A 23,523-nucleotide genomic window follows, 5' to 3' on the forward strand; every position below is an offset into this window, starting at 1 on the left:
ACTTTATATGTATATATCATGCCCCTGTTCGATTTGGCTTGTTAGTATATTTTAGATGTATATATCATGTGTAGATAAATGTACTATTTTATAACAAAAGATGACTAAATCATATTATAAATAATAACTTTACATTCATCTCTAACTATTTTTCAATGAGGATAGATGTTTGACTCTTATTTTGATGAAAAATAATATCAAACGGATCAAATCATCAATGTTTTAAAAACTGGATTGGACTGATAGGTCGGATGGATTGGGTTGGACCAAACTAGGTAACTTCTATGGGGTGAGTTGACCGAAAAAAAACCCAATTGGCCTGTTAGGTTTTAGTGGTTCAACCAGTGACCCCAATCTTAAAATCTTGTAATCTACATCAGGTGGCATTGGTTTATGCTTTCGAATTTGAAGTTACCTAATTTTGAGAAGAAACTAAAATTACTTAAGCTTTCACACCTAAATTAGTTTGGATTGACTTGTCCTTGGGCTTGATTGAGAGAGAAAGGAAGCCTGATTGAAATTCCTTCAAGTATATAAGGATGTCTTTGCCTGGTCCTATGAGGATATTCCAAGATGTGGACAGAGATTTGTTTCGCGTCTGATCGGTTTGACCACTGGTCAAATCACTTTGGACTAATTTTTTTTCTTTTAATAGTAATTTAAAATCCTGAGCCTAGTCTGAAAATTTTGAAACTGACTCATGGTCTGTTTGTTTTTGTGGGGGAAATTCTTGAGCACGGACACGTGGCTCAAATAAGGGCCAGAACTAATGATTTTAAGGTCGGACGAACCGCGACTTCTGCTCGGTTTATTAACCTCGACGGATGCACGGATTCGAAGCTCGGAACTAAGCCATCAGCCGATGAAGGGGTCCGGGCTACTGCAGTATAGGTCGGTAGGACAGATCTGACAGATGTGCCAACTATAGGCAGTCAGTCCTGACAACCCACGTCATGTCAGATCAACTCTGATTTTCTCAGAAGTGATAGGGCAGTTGCAACAACTCCTGCAGCTGACATGTCAGGGAGTGAGCTAACTACCCTAGGACACCTCAGAGGGTGGCACAGAAAACGATCAAGTTTAACGCTTATATAAGGAAGAAAACTACGAGTAAAAGAGGTTCGAATTCTTCTTCTCTGAAAGAACTACACTGATCGATTTGTCTAACTTGATCGTCGGAGTGGGCTGATTTGCAGGTCCGTCCGAACTGAGAGAGAAGGAAAGTGTAGAGCAATTTCGTGCCTCTACAGTTTTCATCATGGAACGACGCCAATCATGCTGATTGTGGTTGTGTTCAGCTTGTTTGGTGCATTCCACTTGATGCTCGGTTAGTTAATTGGTAAAATAGGGTTGCGCGCGTTGTTAATGTGTACCCTTAGGAACGTGTTAAAGTACAATAAAACACTTTTTGAAAATTGAATTTTATATTGAAAATGCCCTTAACAATATTACTTTTTACTGAATTATCCTAAGATTCTAATTTCCAAAGTGTATTAATTGCACATGTTTACAAAAGGACTGCCTACGTTGGACACTGGGTCCAACACAGAGTTGACTTGACAATGCACAAATAATCATAGATTTATTTTCTCAAAATACAAGTTAAAAAATCAACTATTCTCTATGCACTGCCCGATCAACTTAGTTTTGGAACAGTGCATCGCAGGCAGTAAACCATTTTTCCTACAAAATCCTTATCTTAAAACCAAGATTTTACAAGTGTTTCCGTGTTTCTTCTCAACATTAATTTAGAAAACCACTTACTAATTTAGTAAGATTGCAAATCTTACTAATGGTAATCCAATACCAAACATGCAAAATTTCATATTCAAAAATAAAAAAAATAAATTAAAATCTATTTTGACATACAACATGTTGAAAATGGAGGACTACCAAAACTCCCAAAAAAATTTAAAATTCAATGATCAAAATTCATTTGCTCTTTGATTTTTTATAGAAGTCCTTAAAATTTTGTCTTTTATATCCATGTGGCATTAGATCATGTTTTTAGGTATCACAATGTGAGTTAGTCAAGCTAATTTGATTAATTTCTTTATCTTAACTAAATATTTCATTTGTAAACAAAGCACTCCATCACAACCAACCTCAATAAATCCTAACAGATGGTTCTCACGCAGGGAGAGTTGGTGAAATAATTTGAAAACCCAATAAAAAATAAGAACAATGGATACTCTTCCATCTACGAGGTGTTAATGTGATTAATTTGATTACAATTTTCTTAATTCCATTAAAAAGAAATATTGAAATGGAAAAAATGATTCAAACTGACATAATTAAGTTGTTTCAATCGACTTTATTCATTTATTTTCTTTGTTTCTCATATTTTTATACTAAATCTTGTTTTTAGTTTACTTTTTAATAATCTCATGAATGGTATGAAAAATTATCTACCATAATTTTTAAAGAAATTTTATTTTTAAATTCATTCAGCAAACATTGGACAACAAATTGCCAAACAATAAATTCAATTCAGCGACAACAACAACCTTCTCTTAACTTTCAACAATGACAACTTTACGCACGTTGTTTCCAAACAAATTGTAGAGGTGATTTTTGTGATCTACACTTAAATTTTGTTGCAATTTCATTAAAACTAACTTTAGCATCGGAAGCTCTGTAGAACAGGAAGCAGAGATGATCTCAAGGAGTTGCAGGTCATCCAATTAAGGAAAGGAAGATCTTGAGGAAATCACAAAAATCACCTCCACACAAACCATCAGACGTATGAAGTTAGGTTAGATGAGAGTATCATTAGTCCAAGGTATAACCTATCTCTTTAGGGTTGAATTAGGAATCAACCAAGATAACTTGAATTGCGATTGACAGACCTACTTGTGACACCCACATATCAAAGGATCCTATTATTAAGGGTTCCACTCTTGACATAGGAGATTACCTTACTTGGACACAGCCACCGGTTACATGAATCTATCATACCACCATCATGAATCATAGGGCTATCAATGTATATTTATCAGATTCAATGCATGAATATCTATATCTAGGATTTTTTTCCCCGATATTCGATTTCTAATTAATTTCGATAGTATCTGATTTAGATCTGACATATGTTATATCTAATAAATTTGAGGATATCTCAATCCAAATACATATCCAATAAGGATTCGAATATAAGTTTTTATCCAAATTCAAATTCGGCAGCCAAAATTTTTGAATAATATTTAATCATTCAAATATACTTTCGAATTGGATTCCGATATTCCACCATCCATTCACAGAAATAATGAGTTGTATTGCCTTACATGAGCTAGTACTAGGATCATTGTATAAGAGATAATGGTGCAATCGTCACTCCACTAATCTGAAGATATCCTTAGTAACCTGGGATAAAATTTTCCACGTGTTGACCATTTGACCTTTTTTTTTTTGCAAAGAGAAACATTTTCCTTATTAACGTAGTAAGATTTTAAGTCTTACTAAAGATCATTTTTACTCAAATGGATAACCACATCTGCTATCGAACATCACAGGCCTCTAAGTTTCTTTGAAAAAGCTTAGAGAAAAAAAAATTCACCACATAACTCTTAAACTTAAAATTGAAATCCAACAGTGAGAACTAACTTGCACAATGGAAATAGAGAGAATCCAACCGCCCATATTAGGGCACTTTCTTTAAAACTAATCTATGCCATTGCTTTCGTTTTCAAGTGGCTATAAAGTGAAAGGGCGCTCAACTTGATGAACTCTATTAGGGTTTCTGATTCAAGGTGTGAGGAATTCTTAATAGAGAAGATGGTTGGTAATGAAGGAAGTATGTTCATGTATGAGTCTTTTTTTGTTCTAGATGATGGTTTTCCCTTTCAGTTCGGGATGGGTGGTTTGGGAAAAAATCGCGTAGGGGCGGAGTGGGCAAAACCACCTAAAAAAATATGTAAGTTATTATTCTTGACACTGAAATTATCTGTTTTTATTTTTTTTATTTTTTTTAACATTTTAAGAAACACCTGAATTTTATTAATAATCGTTAATTTCTTTGTCTCTTCATTTTAATCAGAACTTTTTAATTTGATTTTTTAGTGTTACAATTAATTTCTTTTTTCTCTGTACTAGTTTATCATGTCTATAATCTCATGAATAGATAAAAATGAAAATGTGAGTAAATGTTGAAGTTATATATATACTACCGGAAAACAGGATAATCCAATCTTTCCTACCGAGTTATAAGCAGGAAGTTGAGTATACCCCTTTCGGGGCTTCCCTCAATGTAGCTGCTTGAGCTAGTTCTGTCTTTTAGGCGAGTTCTGTCTTTTAGCTATAAGCAGGAGTTCGAGTTGAGCCCTTTGAGTCTTGTCCGAGTTGGTTGCTTTAGCTCTTCAAGTAAGAGGAAGAAAGAGATCAGTTAGGTGTATGCTCGTAGGAGAGTCCGAATGCCCCCCCCCCCTCGACGGGTTAGGGGGGTAACGGTCCATACGAGCTACTGAGCTCTGAATTAGGAGTGTATTCAGCTATGAGCTGTATCTCGAGTTCGTAGTCTAGCTTGTAGCTACGAGTTGAGCTCTAATCATTTAGGTGTTTCGGAACATCACTTCTCAATATGCCAAGACTCGTAGAGTCCGGCTAATAAAGTAACATCATAAGATAAGCGCTTTAAAGAGCCCTGCTTACGGTATGTATATTTAAAAAAATAAGTAAAGATTAAGTTATATTATTTGTGGATTCTTGCACTTACATCCTGAAAAGTAGTTTCCAATCCCAAATTTCACTTTATATGTTCTATCACATCTCATTAAAGGTTTAAGAAATTACTCAATGTTCTGATTTATGAGGAAGAAAGTAGAAGTAAGTAAAAAATTTATTTGATAATTGTACAATCCACATTTTAACTTTCAAAACTATTTCTCAAGGTATTCATTTGGCTTTTGAGGATTATGAAATTGGATAAATTAATTTATTCTTCCATCAAAACACTCACTATTTAACGCAAATGCCCAACCAACAACTATTGAAATAATTTGGCCATAATTTTGTGGTGGAGCTAACATCTAAATCAATTCTCAGTATTGTTTAATGTAGTTCACCAATTGTTGTCTAATCATAACTACAAGTTTAAAGTGTAGTTAACATAATGCACCTATCCTGTGTGATAGGGTGAGTTAGTTTTCTCACTCCTTTGTACAAGTTGTGAAGTTTTCTAGCATATATATGGGTTGGGTTCAGTTGACACTCTCTCAAACATAGATCCACACAAATCAAATGAACCGTCGGATGGTTTAAGATCGACGACACAAATCTATTTTATTTATTGCAATAAAACACATGCACCTTACTCACTTAAAACTTTTGCTTTATTAAAATCAGATCTGGGAAATTGCAATTACCTCCTTGTGAGAAAAACAAAATCCCAAATCCAATTTATAGTCTTCTTCATAGAAATCCTAACCCCCCTCTTGCGATTTATGTCATTTCACCCACCTTTCTTTATCCCACTCGACTTGATTTACAAGGTTTAGGCAACGATGACGAATGTGGCAATATCTATCTTCATCGTCTTCTTCCCCTACCCATTACATTCAGGTGTGACCAGCTTATGGGGGTATGCATCCATATTGCTTTCATTTCTGCGACAAACTTTTAGAAGCTTTTACATTTATCTTATGACCATAAATTGCTCACTCCATTATATGAACCAACATCAATCTTGATTTGGATTGCTCAAAGCTCGATCTCCACTCTCATTTATCCTCTCTCTTGAATCCCCATCATGTTCGTTAGTGTTGGTTAGGGTTTGGTATTTTATTTTGTTTATTAGTATATTTTTTATGGTAATTTGTTTTGTTAGTCTTTAGGGTTTGGTATTCTATTTTAACCCAATTCTAACATCACTACAAAAACGACTTCTTTTTACGGTGGAAAGTTCACGACGTTTTCTCAAATCCGTTGTTAATTATAGACCAACAATGGTTTTAATCTTAAACCGTCGGTAATCCTACCGTCAATATTTTTAAAATTTTATTAATTATTAAACGACGATTAAAACATGTTGGTAATACCATACAAATAATGGTGTTTTTTAAAAACGCCGTTAATTAGCTTGATTAATTTTTAAATGCATAAAGAAAGATTTAACGGCGGTTTTCTTGTGCCGCTAATACACATGAAACAATGGCATTGTTTATTAAACCGTCAATAATCCTTCTGTTAATAATTTTTAAATTTATTAATTATTAAAATGCAACTAACAGTGGTTTAAAAATGCTGGCAATACCATACAAATAATGGTGTTGCTTAAAAACACAGTTAATTAGCTCGTTTAATTTTTAAATGCATAAAAAGAGATTTAACGGCGATTTTCTTATGCGGCTAATACACATGAAACGACATTGTTTATTAAACTGTCGGTAATCTTTACGTTAATAATTTTTAAATTTATTAATTATTAAAATGCAAATAACAGCAGTTTAAAAATGTTAGTAATACCATACAAATAATGATGTTTAAAAATGTAGTTAATTACCTCGATTAATTTTTAAATGCATAAAAAGAGATTTGACGACGGTTTTCTTGTGCTGCTAATACACATGAAACAACGACATTGTTTATTAAACCGTTTGTAATCCTTCTATTAATAATTTTTAAATTGATTAATTATTAAAATGTAACTAACAACGATTTAAAAATGTTGATAATACTATACAAATAACGGTGTTGTTTAAAAATGTCGTTAATTAGCTCGATTAATTTTTGAATGCATAAAAGGATATTGAACGATGGTTTTTGGTGTTGCTAATACACATGAAACAACGACGTTTGTCTTAAGAATCGTCGGTAATTTAATCAGTCATTTTTTAAATTAATTAAATTTATAAAATATGCTTTTACAGCGTTTTTTAAACGTCGGTAATACAGTCTTTAATGGCAGTAATTATTGATTCGCCGGTAATGCATTTAGTTTGTTTGGTTATAAGCGGCAAAATTTTACCCTCTAATGCACTCTGTTTTAATGAGATTGTCACTTTGAAAATATAAATAGCAGCAATCTCACTACCTTTTATAGGTGAGATCATTACATTAAAATCTCTGCAATCTCGTTATGCATGTTTTCAAAATTAAAATGAATAGTGTACTTGAACAAGAACAAAAGTTGCACATGTTTTCATAATTTTATCTAGAAGATCTTCAACCCTTTCCCTTTTATCTCATTAAACAATTTGAGTGTGTGTTCAAGAGTCGGGGCCTTTTTCTCTTTCATCCATGCTTTTAAAGTTTTCTTGTTTAGCTTCTCTTCCCTATACTCACAAAATATCCAAATTTACATCTTAAACAATATTTTTATTACCATTAAAAAAAAACAAATTAACAACTAACAAGGGAAAAAATTTGAATGAGTTGTTATTTAGTACATCTGAAGTATAACATAAGTTTTTACATCAATAGAATCATTGCCATAGATCTCTCTAAGGACACCATTTCACTCCCTATATTTCCCAAACTACCAAAAGATTAGCCAATGAAATGGTTGATTTCACAGGGTGCACAAGGAAATATTGACCTTACTACACATTAGCACGTAAAATCATAGTTTTACAACTCATTGAGTCAGCTCAAACTTGACTGAGTCTATTCCACTTGATTGGATTTCAAGGTGTCTTGACCCTAAAACTTTATGAACCTCAACAGATCAACTGACTCAACTCCTCATCTTGACCGAGTCATCCCAAAAATGAATCACATCGGGTCAAAAACTCAATCGATTTAATTGGCTATATATGATATTTTTTAGGAGATGTATATATGTTAAATATATTTATTTATTTCATCTGAGTTGACTTGCAAGTTTTTTATCCTTCTGGATTAGTTGGACATTCGATTCAATTTAAGCTCTCGAGTTTTAAAATACTGTAAAACTTCGTGTTGATTAAATAAACTTGAAAACCCGACTCGGTTTAGATGTTTATAGAGTTGAATCTCAACTCAAGTTCGCTTAGTAAAATAAGAGAACTTCTATTGCCACACCAACTTTTGCTAACACCACCCAATTCATATGTCAATCACCAAGAAATAAGACGCCAAAAATAATCGTCTTTTAGAGGCAATTTTGTTGTGAAACGCCACCAACACAACAACATCCAAGGCAGTTTGTAGGAAGAGCCCCTAAAAGAGATAAAATTAGTGGGGATTTTTGGGAAATCGTTGACGAATTACCATTCTTTTGGTGCCAAGCTTTGATTTTGTTTCCTTTCTCCCTCTTGCACTGCATGTCTCTCTCTGTTTCATTCTATCTCCATTTCGCACTCTCCTATCTATCTCACTCTCTTGTACTAACTCCTAATCTCTCCTTTTCGCACCCTTTTCGTCTTTATTACGGTTTTCATTGCTACAAGAGATGTAGAAGCTCAACTCATCATAGTTTTTTTGTCAGGGCTTTGGAGATTTGAGATTTGTAGAGGTTTTATTTTTTAAATCTCATTTATTTTGATAAATCTTATTTAAATCTCATTTACTTCGTTTTGAATGTTCTTTTTTATGAATTCTGGAGTTTTTGTTCCTTTTTCTTTATAGAACTATGGATTTCTTTGGTAAAATTGTTACTTAGCTACTGGGTATTGTGTAGAATCTTGAATTGGGTATGTTTATACAGGTTTCAAGAAATTTATGGAGGAATTTCTTGGTTTTTGATTAATAATTAAGGGTTAAGTTTTATGGGATTTGTTCTATTTCTGGTAATTTGATATTTATAGATACCCAACTTGTATTGTTACTTGGATGTTGGGTTTTGTGTAGAATCTTGAATTGGGTATACTTATATAAGTTTCAGGAAATTCATGGAGATTTTTTTTGATTTTTGGTTAATAATTAAGGGTTAAAGTTTTATGAGATTTGTTTTGTTTCTTGTAATTTGATATTTAAAGATACCCAACTTGTATTAGGTATTATTGTTTACTAGTTCATGTTATAGCGTGAATTTGGATCTACTTGAGGGTTGGAGATTTCTTGTCTATCTAGTAATTTGAATTATTGAAATTAAATTTGGAGGGCTAGCAAGATTGAATGAACCTACTGCTACCCCATTAGATAAAAGTGTGGATTATACAATAGTGGATCAAAGAAGATAACTTTGTGTAAGCACCTAATCAGATTGTAAGCTTATTTCTCTCTATTTTTTTTGGATGGATTGTAATTGTATTTCTCTTAATTCTAGATCTACTCGATAAATCCAAAATATATATTAACTTCATTTTTTATTACACTTCCGTGCCCTATTGATTGATTATAGAGCGTAGTCATCGATCACATCATTCCTAATAGATGTTGTTGGGAGAAGTATTTGACTGATGAGGATTGCAGGCAGGGGTGGAGTACTGAATGACCTCCCAATGACCTGTCGGATGGCCTGTCAGATGGCTTGCCAATATTACCTATTTTTAGAAATTTTGAAAATAATGAGGACAAAATTGGAATGTGAAACTTTATTATCTTATTTTAACTCCTCGTCTCTCCATTTTTGGAGAGAACCAAATTTGACATTTGTTCCTTCTCTTCCCCCTAATTTTCTTTTCTACTCTCCCTATTTAACAATTCAAACAAGAGAAAGGAAGAGAAAATTGCATATTTTCTCTTCTCTCAATCTAAACAGACTGTTAATCGCAGTCTTCTATAAGAGACCAATAGAAAATAACTGACTTACCATTTTCTTTAACTTTTTGTCAATTTTTTTCCCAAAAATCTTTCGATCGAGTTGAGTGGTACATTTTACTTGTGGTCAGAGAAGAACAAAATATATATAAATAAATAGAACGAACATACTGTACATACATGGATGGAGCCACACCACACATGAAACTTTATACATTCAATCATTCCCCCCTTTTTTATGAATTTCTTGTTTCTGTGTTTCATTGTCAATTTCTTTTACGAACAAAAGGGTCATGAATATATATATATATATGTGTGTGTGTGTGTGTGTGCGTGTGTGTGTGTAAAAGCATAGATTTCATTGTTGATAAAACAACTCATTCAATGATATTATCCAACATCCTCACCATTACCCAATGAATAAGAGTTGGATTCGAAAGTCGAGGTATGTTGATATTTCATATCATGATTGGTTTGATGTCACTATATCATAATGTTGATGTATTGTTCACATGAACTTGTTGAATCTATTAGGATTAGTCAAGAATATATCGAAGGGGTTAATAGGTTCATTCAGTTTGCTTTTGAACATGGAGTCATTGTTGATGAGAAGCTGAAATGTCCATGTCCTAAATGCAATAACGTGTACTCTAGAACAAACAAAATGCATATGACCATATGATCTGTTATGGGTTCGACAAGAATTACACTAGATAGTTATTTCATGGTGAAGATATGGAGTCGTCATCATCTAGAGGCCAACATTCAAATTCATATGATTGGTCAAACAATGCAATGAGAAATGAAGTGGAGATGGAATGAGAGATCTATTAGATGATATTTTCAGAATACCAAATGTAGAATGTAATGTAATGAGTAATCGTACAAAAATACCAAATAGTGGGGTAAACGTAGAAGTTAAGAAATTTTAGAAGTTGGTAAATGATATGGAAAAAGAGTTGTATTCTGATTGTATAAAATTCAACAAATTATCGTTTATAGTTAAACTATTTCACATAAAGTGCCTTAGTGGATGGAGCAACAAGCCATTTACAATGTTGCTTGACTTGTTGAGGGAGGTGTTTCCGAATGGATCGTCGTTGCCAAAAAATTTCAGTTAGAAAAAAAAGATTATCTCAGACTTAGGTCTTAACTATAATAAGATACATGCGTGTCCCAACGATTGCATGCTATATTGGAGAGAGACTAGCGAGAAACAAGTTTGTGACACATATGGTGCTTCTAAATGGAAAATAGACGGAGATCAATCAAGAGAAAAAAGGAAAAAAAGTCCAGTTAAGATACTATGTTATTTTTCATTAAAACCAAGGCTACAAAGACTATTTATGTCATCAAAGACAACTTTTGACATGAGGTGGCATAACAGTATTGAACCAAGGATGGTCTGTTAAGGCATCCAGTAGATTCAATAGCATGGAATCATTTTGATAGTTGCAATCCATCATTTGCTTTAGATGTTCGTAATTTTAGATTTGGGTTGGCTAGCAACGGTTTCAATTTGTTCAGAATTATGAGTATTAGTCACAGCACATAGCCTGTGATATGATTCCATATAACTTGCCCCCATGGATGTGTATGAAACAATCAAACATGGTTTTGTCCATGTTGATCTTGAAAACAACATGGATGTATATATGAGGCCTCTAATAGAGAATTGAAAGAGTTATGGGAAAATGGATTAGTGACATATGACGCATCAAGAAATGAGACATTTCAGATTCATACAACTTTGCTATGGACGATTAGTGACTTTCCTAGGTACGCGATGTGATCAGGTTGGAGTACAAAAGGAAAATTTGCATGTCTGATTTGCAAAAAACACATGCAGTCGTTATTTGCGAAAAGGAAAAAAAAAACATTGTTACATAGGACATCGTCAATTTTTACCACTGCAACACATGTTTTGAAGAGATAAAAAATATTCGATGGCACGATGGAAGATAGGTCCCAATCAGACTATGTGGCTGGACATGACATTGTAAACCTATTGGATGGAATTGTATTCAAGTATAGAAAACACACTGCAAGAAAACGACAGAGACAAGCAAGAGAGGACATCATGCCATTTAATTGGAAGAAGTTGAGCATATTATTCAAATTATCATATTGGAGTAATAATTTATTGAAATACAATCTGGACATGATGCATATTGAGAAGAATGTGTGTGATAATGTAATTGGTACGTTGTTAAATATAAAAGGCTAGTCGACTTAAAGGCTCATCTAGATTTGGTAGAAATGGGCGTAAGGAACACATTTTACCCACAAATAGTGTCTTCAATAAATAAGGTATATCTTCCAAACGCATGTTTTTCAATGGATAAACATGAAAAGAGTTGTTTTGTAAGGTACTGAAGAATATTAAGGTCCTAGATGGTTATTTTTTCAATATCGCTAGATGTGTTAATGTAAAAGAGCGTAAAATAACTTGTTTGAAGAGTCATGACTTGCAATGCAACAATTATTGTCATTTGCGGTTAGACGATCACTATCCAAGAATGTCATTGTAGTAATCATTGAATTGAGTAGTTTCTTTCATGAATTATATTCCAAGATATGTCATGTTCAGGAGCTACATTGACTGGAAGAACGCATTACATTAACACTGTGTAATTTAGAATGAATCTTCTTGCATGCATTCTTTGATATTATGGTGAATTTGCCAATCCACTTGGCCGAAGAAACAAGATTGGGAGGATCTGTTCAATATCGATGGATGTATCCTATTGAAAGGTGCACATTATTTACGAGTTTAATATATTTTCTCGTCATCCTACCAATGAATTAAGTCGCATATTTTATGTTTTTTGATATAGGTATTTGTATAAACTTAAATCTTATGTTTGTAATAGAGTTCAACCCGAAGGGTCAATAGCTGAAGGGTACTTGGCTGAGGAATGTTTGACATTTTATTCAATATATCTACATAATGTCGTGACAAGGTTGAATTAACCACTTAGGAATTACGATGATTCACGATCGGAAGTATAGTGCAATTTCATTTAAGTGAATTGGAAAAGGAACAAACACATCGTTACATATTGTTCAACAATGAGAAAGTTACCAATTATATAGAGTAAGTTGATATTTTTGCGACAATTAACATTATATACAAATGTAATCTAATCTACAATCTAACATGTGTAATACTTAATGGTTAAACAAACAACACATGTGATCGATTATGATGTAATTGCCACATACACGTGCCCATGACTTGCAGAAGTTACAGAATAAATAATTTACTAGTTGGTTCAAGAATCATGTAAGTGAGATGATTCAAAGTGCAATTACAACTCTATTATATTATTTTCAATAATGTAATAATATTGATCATCTTTGGTTACTAATAGGTGCAATTGTTGAGGAAATCGAAAAATATTGTATCAGATAATATTATGAGCCTAAGCTTAGGTCCACAAAATATGGTGAAGAGGTATAAGGGGTATGTTCTGAATGAGTATAGGTTTCGTGTTTCTGACAAGGAGAAAGGTCATAAATGTCAAAATAGTGGGATTGCAGTTACTGCATCCATTACAAGTTTTGCAAGTAGTAGATATTAAAGACCCGTAACAGAAAATGTAACACACTACGAGAGTTTAATAGACATTATTGAGTTAATGTATTCTCCAAGTCTTAAGTTTGTACTGTTTAAGTACGATTGGGTTGATGTTACCTCTATGGGTAAAGGAATAAGGGTTGATAAGCATGGGTTCACACTTATGAATAATCGACTATTATTACAATCGAGAGATGAATCATATGTCTTAGCTGCACAAGCATAAGTATTCTATGTAAAACCTATAGAATCAAATTGGCATGTTGTTGTGAAGGCTAAACTTAGAGACTTGTATGACATGAGTGGTGAATATTGATGAAGAAGAGGATATATGGGAACATCAGTCATTTGGTGTTTGTCAAGATAGAAATGTCATGGAACAAGGTGATGTCATTTGGGTTAGAAATGATGTACTAGGAATTACTCTCGATGCACCTTCTTAATTACTATTTGAACAACACCCCCCCCCCCTCCCATACAGTCAATTCTGTTGATGGTTCAGACAATACTGACATTGAAGATTAAAAACTATACTCATGATTTGTTGCTTGTAAGAGTTCTACAATCAATCGAAACTTAGAATGTTAATTGATATGCTTATTTGGTTAGAAATGATTATTAATTATTTAATTTATTTTCCGTGTAATTTATTGTGTGCAAACTCTTTTATTTATTGCATGTCTTAGACGGACCCTTCAGAGGATGAGTCAAGTCTATCACAGTACGAGATTGGTGAGGGGTTAGAAAATAAGGGACCCAACAAAGGTGTGTGAGCTTATTTTCTCTCCCACCAGATAAAGACTAAGAGTAGAATTTGAACGTGCTAAACAACCATTTGGAAAGCATGTGCCAAAGATGTCTAATTTTTGTGGGGTTATAGCTAGAGATCCACGTGTGTTTCATTTAGATTTTCAATCATGGAAAAAGATTGATAAGGATGACCAAGAGTGTGCATGGCAAATGCTATTGGTAGGCAAAATATCTTTTAATATAATAATAATATATTTTATTTTTGTCTTTACTGAAAACTTTTAGAATGATATAATATTTGATTGGCATATTGATATATATAGGAAAAGTTTGAAATTGTGGTAGAGAATCGCATGTTTGTCATGAAATCAATGGGTAGGAAATAGAAGGACTACCAGTGGGATCTTAAACGTACTATTTACGATGTCTACGATGATAATGCAACCCGATATAAGCATCGTCCCGATGGTGTTCCTTTTGAGCAATGGGCAACACTCATAGATTATTGGAATTCAGAGTTAGGATATGTGCATGTTTAATATTTCAAATTTGTTACCATTGCACATGTAATTTTTATTAATTTTGTCCTTAATACAGCGCCGAAGTGAGACAAATAAAAAGAATCGCTCGCAACAGACAATGTTACATATGTCTGGTTCAAAGAGCTTTGATTGCTTTCGCCACGAAGAGGTATTATAAATCATAATAATATTTAGTTCATTATCATTGGTCTTTCAGTATAATTGTGTGATTAGCTTTTATTTTTTCATCAATGTGTTAATAGGAAGATAAAAATGGCACCGGCATACCCCCCAGTAGAGTTGAAATGTGGATAAAGACCTATTCTCATAAAAATGGGGTGCCTGTTAATGATGACGATGCTACCAAAATAGTAAGTGCAATTTCATTATTTTATAGAACTTTAAAAAAATATATAGTAATTATAAAATTTACATCAATCATTTTTTTGTAGAAAGAGATGCAAGAAATACTCGAAAAATTACTAGAGGGTTCAAATGATACAAGTCGACCTAATGATGTATTTAGTCAAGTCATGGGTGCAGAGAAACCTGGTCGTGTTCATGGATTTGGATTGGGTCTGACTCCCACAAAGTTGTGGGGGCCATCATCTAGTTAAGACTCATCCTCTTCCTTGAATAGTGAAGAGATGACATGTTGAGAGAGAAGGTAAGAACATTAGAGGAGAATTTGGCTTGTGAGAGGTTGGAATGCAAGAATGAGTGGTCATCCTTGGAGCATCAGTTCGAGATGGCTAGGAATGAAATAGAGAAACAGAGAGAGGTCGATAGGATCAAGAACGAGCGGCTTAGAGAAGCCGATAAGATTGAGTTTGAGCGGCTTAGAGAAGTCGATAGGATTGAGGTCGAATGGCTTAGACATGCTGATAAGGATGAAGCCAAGCGACGAAGATAAGTTGATAAAGTTGAGTTTGATAATCTCGCACAGATGGTTATGAACCTATCACGATGTGTAAGTAAAATTTTATATTTATTTAGTTTTTAGATATATAAATATAATACTGATAATCTGATATGTTTATTGTAGTTTGGCGGCACGTTTCCTACTCCACTGGGCTGTACGTTCCCAACTCCACTGGACTCATTAACATAGCCGCCAGATGATTGATTTGATGTGTTCTTTTGTTAGAATTTTTTTTGGATTAGTTAGTTTTATTAGTTTTATTAAGTGAATCTTGTGTTTTGGATAATGGTCTATGATACTTGCTTTTTGAGACAAATTTATAATTTTGTTAGTTTGCTTACTTATGGAAAGTTTATGATAATGGTCTGTAAATATTGAAAATTGGGATTGTATCCATTACTAGCCTAAATAGATGAAATGGACTTGAAGATTCAACAAATCAGTCGGTATGGCATTCTCATCCTTTGTGTGCAAGTTGTTTGCATGAAATGGATCACTGCATAGACTTTTTTACCTACGTATGTTTTATGATTTCTTTTATAACTATTTTTTTTTGTTAGCTAATCCCTTTTTAACTCCACCAATGTATAATTATATGTTTTACATTGCCGGTCTCAAGTCCGGATAAAGGAGGAGGGAAAAGGATGGTTCCAAGCCTAGATGATTGTTGGAGTTGGAATTTTTGTTGTTAACTATTGATAGTACAAGGTTTTTGGAGAGGTAACTATAACTTTGAAGTATCCAACTATGATAGTTTAGAACATCTATAATGCTAGGACAGTTTAATGGTATTACTTGCTTATTCATTCATTCTCTTACTACTTCGACTCTGTTTATTCATTTACATTTATTGTCATAACTTCGATTTCACTTAGAAAAAATGTTAAATTATTTGTATTTTTATGCAATCTCACAGCATTTGATTGATACAAATCTCTCTTTTTCTTATAATTTTCAGAAATAGAAAAACTGGGTAAGATGCCACTAATTGATCTTTTCTTGGGTGGTGGAAATAGTTTGGGCCGATGGCATGTCCATCTAAGGTTAATAATGGGTTGGTTTATACTCCTGAATATGCTAAGCTTCAGCCATTCATCCGTGAGACCTAATTCTGAAGGTATATTGGAATTTCAACACAAATTTACAAGGAAAGACATCTCACTATACCTTTTTTTAACAAGTTGTATATGGCAGATGGAACACATACACTCTCCCTTTGAAGTCATTTTTTCGTAAGAAATCATTAGTTAGTATATAGGATTAGACTGCCTTAGCCTTAGGCAATGTCAATTAAATATGAATGGGAGACACAACCATTGTCATCCACTTGCCGGCAAGCTTACTGAAAGTTGGAATCATGGATGCTTTTGAAATTAATATGGAAGTAAGAAGGATGCACTTACAGGACTATGACATTTCCATTCCTACAAGTGACATAAGACCAGCTAAAGCATGGGCTCACAAAGTTAACATTCCAATCAATAATTCCCTTATCTGAATCATTTATGGCTTTTAAAAACTCAATTAAAGCTTCAACTGAAACATTAGCAAACAAGAAAAAAACAACACCACTCATCAAGTAGAGTCAATATTTGGCTAATGGAATGTTCAGTCACTATGACTGTCCCCGAATTGCACAGCTCTGTGAAAAGGCTGGATTGTTTGTGCGTGCCTTTCAGGGATGCCATCTTGGAATCCTGAGCATTTTCTCACCACCAACCCATACTATGACTCACGTGTGGTGGGTAAATATTGAGAGAAACGGCCACTTTGGCAGTTGTTGCCTACCAGAGAGAGCAGTGTGATGAAGAACTTATCAACCAAAAAAAAAAAAAATCTTTGTTCAAATTACAAGCCAGGTTTTTATGCTGTTGTGCACTAATTACCTGAGGTTTTGTTATTGTATATATGCTGATGTTTTCTTGGTGATTGGAGTTTATTATGCATTTCTTTTGTTGTTGTCATATATGTGGTGGAAAGGGTGGATTCTGACCTCTGGGAGAAAGTTATGATATTGTAGCGGATACAAAATGTTGGTGATCGCTTGTATGATGAAGCCTTATACGAGGCTGTAAAGAAGATATTTCTTTTTTATTTCAACATGCGAAGGTAGGTATCTAATTTGATTTAGCTATCACTGATTTAAAAAAATATTGTTTGCTTGCTGAAATATGCTTCTACCCTTAGAATTGGGATGACCATCCAGCAATAATGGCAGTGGGTGTGGTTGATGGAACATCAAAGGCAATTTTCTGGACACTTATGTCTCTTGGTACATCAAGATCAGAGTAAGATTAGTGGATTATTTCATCTTTTTTCCTTACTTCTGGCTTCTATCTTATGTAAAAACTATATGATATTATTGGTGTAGTTATATTAAATTAGCGGCTTCTCTTCCATAAGATGGTGCACATGCACATTTATCTACCACGTCCCAATCCTGTGGAAGTTTCTCCTTATATAAAATAAGGTTTCATTCCTAAGAAATATATAAATTTAAATCTAGTATAAATATATCATTATAAATTTTATAGTTGGTTAATTCTTACATGCACATGGTATAGAAAATTTGCATTCAGATTGATTGATTGACATGGATAAGCTTGAACAATCAAAATTGGATTGAAGAATAAGGTAAGAAATATATAAATATAATTTACATTCTTAATAAATATATCAATGTGCATTTGGCCTTTTGTTTTGTTTTGTTTTCTAGATAATGGCTGGTCCTTGTTACATATTTAAACTTCAACAAAATTTCTTGCAGATGGGACTTCTGTCTTTCTCGAGGTAGTGTGGTTTAGCATCTTGATGGTCATACAGATATTATTCACACAAGCAGCTGAACGACGATTGGTTACCTTGGCCAGATCCTGAACCTCTTCAATGTTTGCAGAAAATCTATTAATATATTTTCCTCTTATTAAAACATGATAGTTGGTTGCCAGGGGTATGAAAAAGAGAGATTTGTGCAGTGTTATTGGAGAAGGGAGGATGATGGAACATATGGTAGTTATGCATTTAAAAGAATGTTTTGATATTCTTCAGTGACTTCAGAGTTATCCCAATAAAAAACTGACTTTGGTTTTCTGTCACAGTAATTCTCTACCACTGTGTTTCACAGAAGGTGTCTACCCCAAAAAGGCTATGTCCGTGCCTGCCTTAAAAGTAATGTATGCTTTGAATTTGGATATAGAAACATTAAACGTTTTCTTAAAACATTAAACATTTGCCTACCTTCATCTCTTTTTTCCCTCAACTTCTATCAATTTTATAGATTGGAAACAATCAGTTGTAAAGCACGTGCTTGCTATAGATTGGAAATTCTGGAAGTCTTATCTGTGAAAATCATCAGCAACAGCTATAACCATCCAAATGCTTGCAAGGGTAGCAGGTAGTACTTTTATTGGTGAAGCATAGTTTCAGCTTTTTTTCTCCTTTATAGTCCAACATGGATAGTTAGTTTTCCTCAGCATTTTGATCATTGTTGCCAAAATTTAGTTTATTCAGCCATTACCAACCTAATGGATCTTTGATCTTGGGTACTGATGGATAGTCTGGATTTTCAACATCATGTGAACTTTTTGTAAGGTGAATGTTCAAATGAACTTTATTTTCCATGGTTGAACAACTCATTTTGCCTTTGGGTTTTCCAACATGATCTCCATGTGGGCCTCGATGCTAGATGTAAGAAATGGTAGTAAGAAACATATCTTAACTCGTAAGTTTATTCTAATTCCTTTGTCCAATGCATTGTCAGTATAAACTTTGATATTAATAATTATGCTTTCTTTTCATTTTTATGCATGGTTCATTCTTTAATAACGTTTCTCTTCTTTTTTCTGTTTTTTTGTGCATCCAGCCAGTTTGTTGGATGGGGTTGCTAGCACAGGTATGTTGGAACTTGGTGAACAGCAGCTTTCTGCATACCTTGCTGAGAAGAAGTCCACAGGACAACCCTTCTTCTGAAATGATAATTGTCCACATATCCATTGCTAATGTGGTGTTTTTGTTGAATTGGCATTTGAGGCTAGGGGTTTACTCTGATACATATCGTGCCACTATCGAGCAGAATTCGAGAGTCATGGAACTAGACATTTGCAATATGTTATTATCATATAGGAAAGAAACAAATGGTGTTTTAGTTAAATTTATGAATTAAGACTTGAAGTTTATTCTAGTTAAATTTATGAATTGCTTGATTTGCTTCTATAGAGCTGGATTTTAGATTTATGCAGCATTGCACTTTTGGAATATAAGATTTTCAAATAGTATAGAAATGTGTTAATGAATCTCATTCAGGATTAGTGCACAGAGGAGTTAAATGGAAATAAACTGAGAATGCATAGTGCACTTTGGGACTCTTAGGCGAGGTAGTAAAAGTAATTTTGATGTAGGACATCAGAAGCCCGATTCTTAGAATTGATAGAACTATACCAAAAGTTGTTTTCTTTATCACCTTTATGCTAATTGTAGATTTTAGAACTAGAGGAAATAATTAAGAATGATGTCTAAGAACTGGGACAGGGTTCAGATGGGCTATGAAGACATAAGCCAATGAATCCTAGCCTCTAATAAGGTGTTGTTTCTGATCTGGAATCTTTTTGTGGGTTTCAATTGAGTTGAAGTGAGAATTGATATAGGGGCCATTATGAATTTTTTTTTTCTTTGGATTAAATCGTATTGGATGAAGTAGGGACGATAGGGTTTACGGGCTAAAGTTGCAACACATGAAATGTGAAAGAAATAGGAGGAGAAGACATGACCATGAGTCTCTCCGGACCTTGGGCTGTTGGGATTTTGAATGTTGGCTGTAGTGGTGGGTCATCCCTTAACTTCTTTTTTTCCTGGAGATTTCTTTTCTTTCTTGTTTTCTTTTTCCCTTCTTGTAATTTTTATCTGATTCTTGGTGGTTGTTTACTTGCATACAGGTCTTCCTTCACTTCTTGCATTTCCCTCAGGTTGTAGAAGTTCAGATTGTCTTGCTAGGTGAGTTTCTAAAGGAATGAATTTGAATGGAACAAACAATATTGAGGATCCACGGCAGTACCTCACAGAAGCTTACATAATTTTTGCAAGTTTTCAATTTGACATGGATATATGGAATGCCCTTATCCATTGACCTTCACAATTTATGTTCCCTGCATTTTGAAGTTGTATAATGCCTCCTCACGAATTTTCTTACTAGGTACCAATGGGATCTCTCAGTAGATGCAGTTACCGATTGGTTTGCAACAACCATACTTGGTTTACCTCGGATTCTTTACCACTTGAAGGAATCACTGGTAATTCGTGGGGCCTCTCTAAATTGCATTCATCATTTATGTGGTTGCTTTGATCTGTTTTTGAAGTTTCATTTATGTTACTACACTGTTTTTTGTTGTTATCCTTGGTGACTTTTGATTCGACAATGTTGTCTCTTTAGTCTGTGGTTGGTTGCCTGATTCAAGGATGCTTGTATTTGGATAAATTACTGGCTTTGCCAGTTAGTCAGAATGTCCTTTGCCCTTCATAGACTCTTTATGTGCATAGATAATCCTTTGAATAGAAAGGTGAATTGCTTGATGAGACCGTGGAGACAATGCTTGATTAAAAATTTTAGTTGCTTGGGTACGATCAAGGTTTAAAATCTATTCGTTTGGTTGTTTCATTTTTTCCCAAAAAGCAAAACGAAATGAAATGGAACCAAAACATTCAATTTACATCCTGGTCTACTTCTCTGATTATTGGGCAAGAACCACATTTTCTGCAAAATTCATTTCTCATTTTCCCATTTCTCCACTAACGAAGAGCTTGAAACATCCCTGAAACTTAATTAGAAGTCAGTGGTATTACCACTTACAGACTTACCAACCACATTGTACCATGTCCATTGGAAACCGCTTTGCTATAGAAGCTGGGACCCCTTTCTGTTAATGTGACCACATCCTTCCTCTTCTCTCAATAACTATTTCAAAGAACTTGTTTTCAATTGAGAATACTTTTCAGCCCATTTACATTGGTTCTTTACATCAACCACTGGCGTCATACATTGTTTTTAAGAGGACTGAAGCAGTCTTAAAAGAATATGGTCGCAGTATTTGTTTATAGAAAATGGTACTCTCTTCAGTTCCTATGCAGGCCATAAGAAGGCTTTTAATAAGACAATACTTTGATAAGAAATACTAAGCAAGACAGTGCTTTGATAATGGGAATGTTATGAGATGATTGTACTCACCTTTTATTTGCAATGTCTGTTCTGGAGTCATATTTACTTTGATGTTATCTGTGTTTACGATGGAAACTGCTATCATCCACATCAGGCAAATAGTAGGTCACATCTTTATTATCCTCCTCCTCAGCCTTGTCCCAAAGATTTGGGGTCAGCTAAATGAATCTTGTCACTTACATGCCTCAATTTAGGTGACAACTTTGCATTCCAATTATTATTGAACATTGTGATCAAATTTTATCCTTCTTTTTAACAAAAAAATAAAAATATTGGTGGAAGCACACAGCTGAAAAGAATTTAACTGAGTTGCATATCACATTAGAAAGTTGAAACATTTGTCTTGTAGAATTTTCGATATGTGATATTGTAGACACCCCATTTTTGCATCTGCCTATCCAGCGGAACGGCCGGGTCGAGGCGATTTCAGATATGTGACACATCAGCAGAAATGGGTTTTGATGCTCCTTAACCCTTACTTAGTAAAATAAACTAATCTATGCTATCAGTTTACCTTACTCTTGCATCATTAATATTGGCTAATCTTATTTATGTCTCAATTTATTGTGTATTGCTGGAAATGATATGGAACCATATCTCAATTTCAGGGTCCAAGTTTTATTGCGAAAGCTGGTCATCATAAGGTACAGCTCTTTTTTGCTTACATACATTATTTTACTGGAGATTCATGTAGTCCTCTTTGACTGTATGCTATAGAATCTCTCTCCAGTAGGTTCATTTTTTATACTCTGCTTTAAAATGTTCTGTTGTTACTTTCGTTCTATTTGAGACTGCTCACTAAGTAGTCACTAACTCTAGTTCAAGCTGTAGTACTCGATCAATACTCAATATAATCAGGTTACCATCTCAGTATGTTATCAGTAAAACTCTACTCCCTGGTCAGTAGTACTGTTATGAGTTTGGAATATTTTATGGAATTTTTGAAAAAAATGGATAAAATTTTGTAGGGATCAATTTTATTTGAGCAAATGAAGCAAGACAAAATTGAACTGCACCTAAAATCCTGATATCCCTTATTGAAAGGGTATTTTAATGATTTGGGGAAAACTTATTTTCTTCAGATTTTACTGAAATTTTGGCCCTTAGCAATGGATAAGATCCTAAGTTGTGTTGTGTCCAATGCATGGAACGATTAGTTAGTACCACTAGCAACTTTCTTGAGTTGGCAGTTTTTGTATTGAACTAGAACTTGGGAAACACCTTTCTATTCCATAAGAGAATGGTGGGCACCAAGCTGCTTCTAAACTTATCAATTATGTTTATATAGTTGCCTAGTTCCGATATTTTTGATAATAATGCAATCACCCCTGTGATATATAGGAAATGTGTTTCACTTAGTTGTCTTATTTTTTCAATGGTCATAATAGTGGTAGTTTGTGCAGTGTGCTCCTGTAGTTTTATTTTTAGGCACAAGACATGGTAGTAATAGTTTAGGTACACATTAGCTTAACTTTTATGCGTTAAAGTTGTGTTCATTCATTTTCTTGTCATAATACGTATTGTTCTATACTTCTGGTTCATAGGTAAAAGTCATCTGCTTCTCACGAACAGGGGAGCGTGCCGCTCCATTCTTGCGTCAAGCTACCAAAGATTATTGGGCTTATGCCTCTTTTGCATTTGTGCTATGGTGAGAGGGGGAATCATCCTTTTGGTGAAATCATATGTACACACACACACACACACTCTCTCTCTCTCTCTCTCATTTTTTATTTTTATGTTTAAACTTACATGGCTATAAAAACTTGTTTCTTGGATGTTTCAAAATAGTTCATTTTATTATGGACATGGTAACGGATAGATGCTCTTCATTTTATTTTGCCTAGGATTTTTGGCTGCTCACAAAACTTCATTTTATTTTGCCTAGGAATTTGCATTTCTTTTACATCCTTATCTATTTGTATATTTT

General features: G+C 33.9%; 1 protein-coding gene across 17 annotated transcripts; it reads left to right on the forward strand.

The window, feature by feature from the left end:
* Window positions 1-3,547: 3,547 nt before the first annotated feature.
* On the forward strand, window positions 3,548-23,442 carry LOC147405923 (uncharacterized). Of its 17 annotated transcripts, XM_086433815.1 has the most exons (14): window positions 3,551-3,913; window positions 13,882-14,635; window positions 14,730-14,837; window positions 14,919-15,436; window positions 15,512-15,834; window positions 16,008-17,497; window positions 17,576-18,022; window positions 18,156-18,561; window positions 18,666-18,782; window positions 19,251-20,207; window positions 20,320-20,377; window positions 20,577-20,673; window positions 22,205-22,240; window positions 23,141-23,442. In XM_086433815.1, exons 10-14 carry the CDS (start codon window positions 20,150-20,152, stop codon window positions 23,246-23,248), a joined length of 357 nt encoding a protein of 118 aa, XP_086289941.1. In that variant the 5' UTR covers window positions 3,551-3,913; window positions 13,882-14,635; window positions 14,730-14,837; window positions 14,919-15,436; window positions 15,512-15,834; window positions 16,008-17,497; window positions 17,576-18,022; window positions 18,156-18,561; window positions 18,666-18,782; window positions 19,251-20,149; the 3' UTR covers window positions 23,249-23,442. The 17 variants fall into 17 exon arrangements, 6 of the variants coding, with proteins under 6 accessions (XP_086289943.1, XP_086289939.1, XP_086289942.1 ...); XM_086433819.1 differs by lacking the exon at window positions 19,251-20,207 and having other exon boundaries at window positions 3,556-3,913; XM_086433818.1 differs by lacking the exon at window positions 19,251-20,207 and having other exon boundaries at window positions 3,556-3,913; window positions 18,156-18,556.
* The last annotated feature ends 81 nt before the right edge of the window (window positions 23,443-23,523 follow it).

This window comes from Akebia trifoliata, chromosome 3, assembly GCF_017979445.1.
Source record: "Akebia trifoliata isolate Shusen 1 chromosome 3, ASM1797944v1, whole genome shotgun sequence".
In the NCBI taxonomy this organism is placed as follows: domain Eukaryota; kingdom Viridiplantae; phylum Streptophyta; class Magnoliopsida; order Ranunculales; family Lardizabalaceae; genus Akebia; species Akebia trifoliata.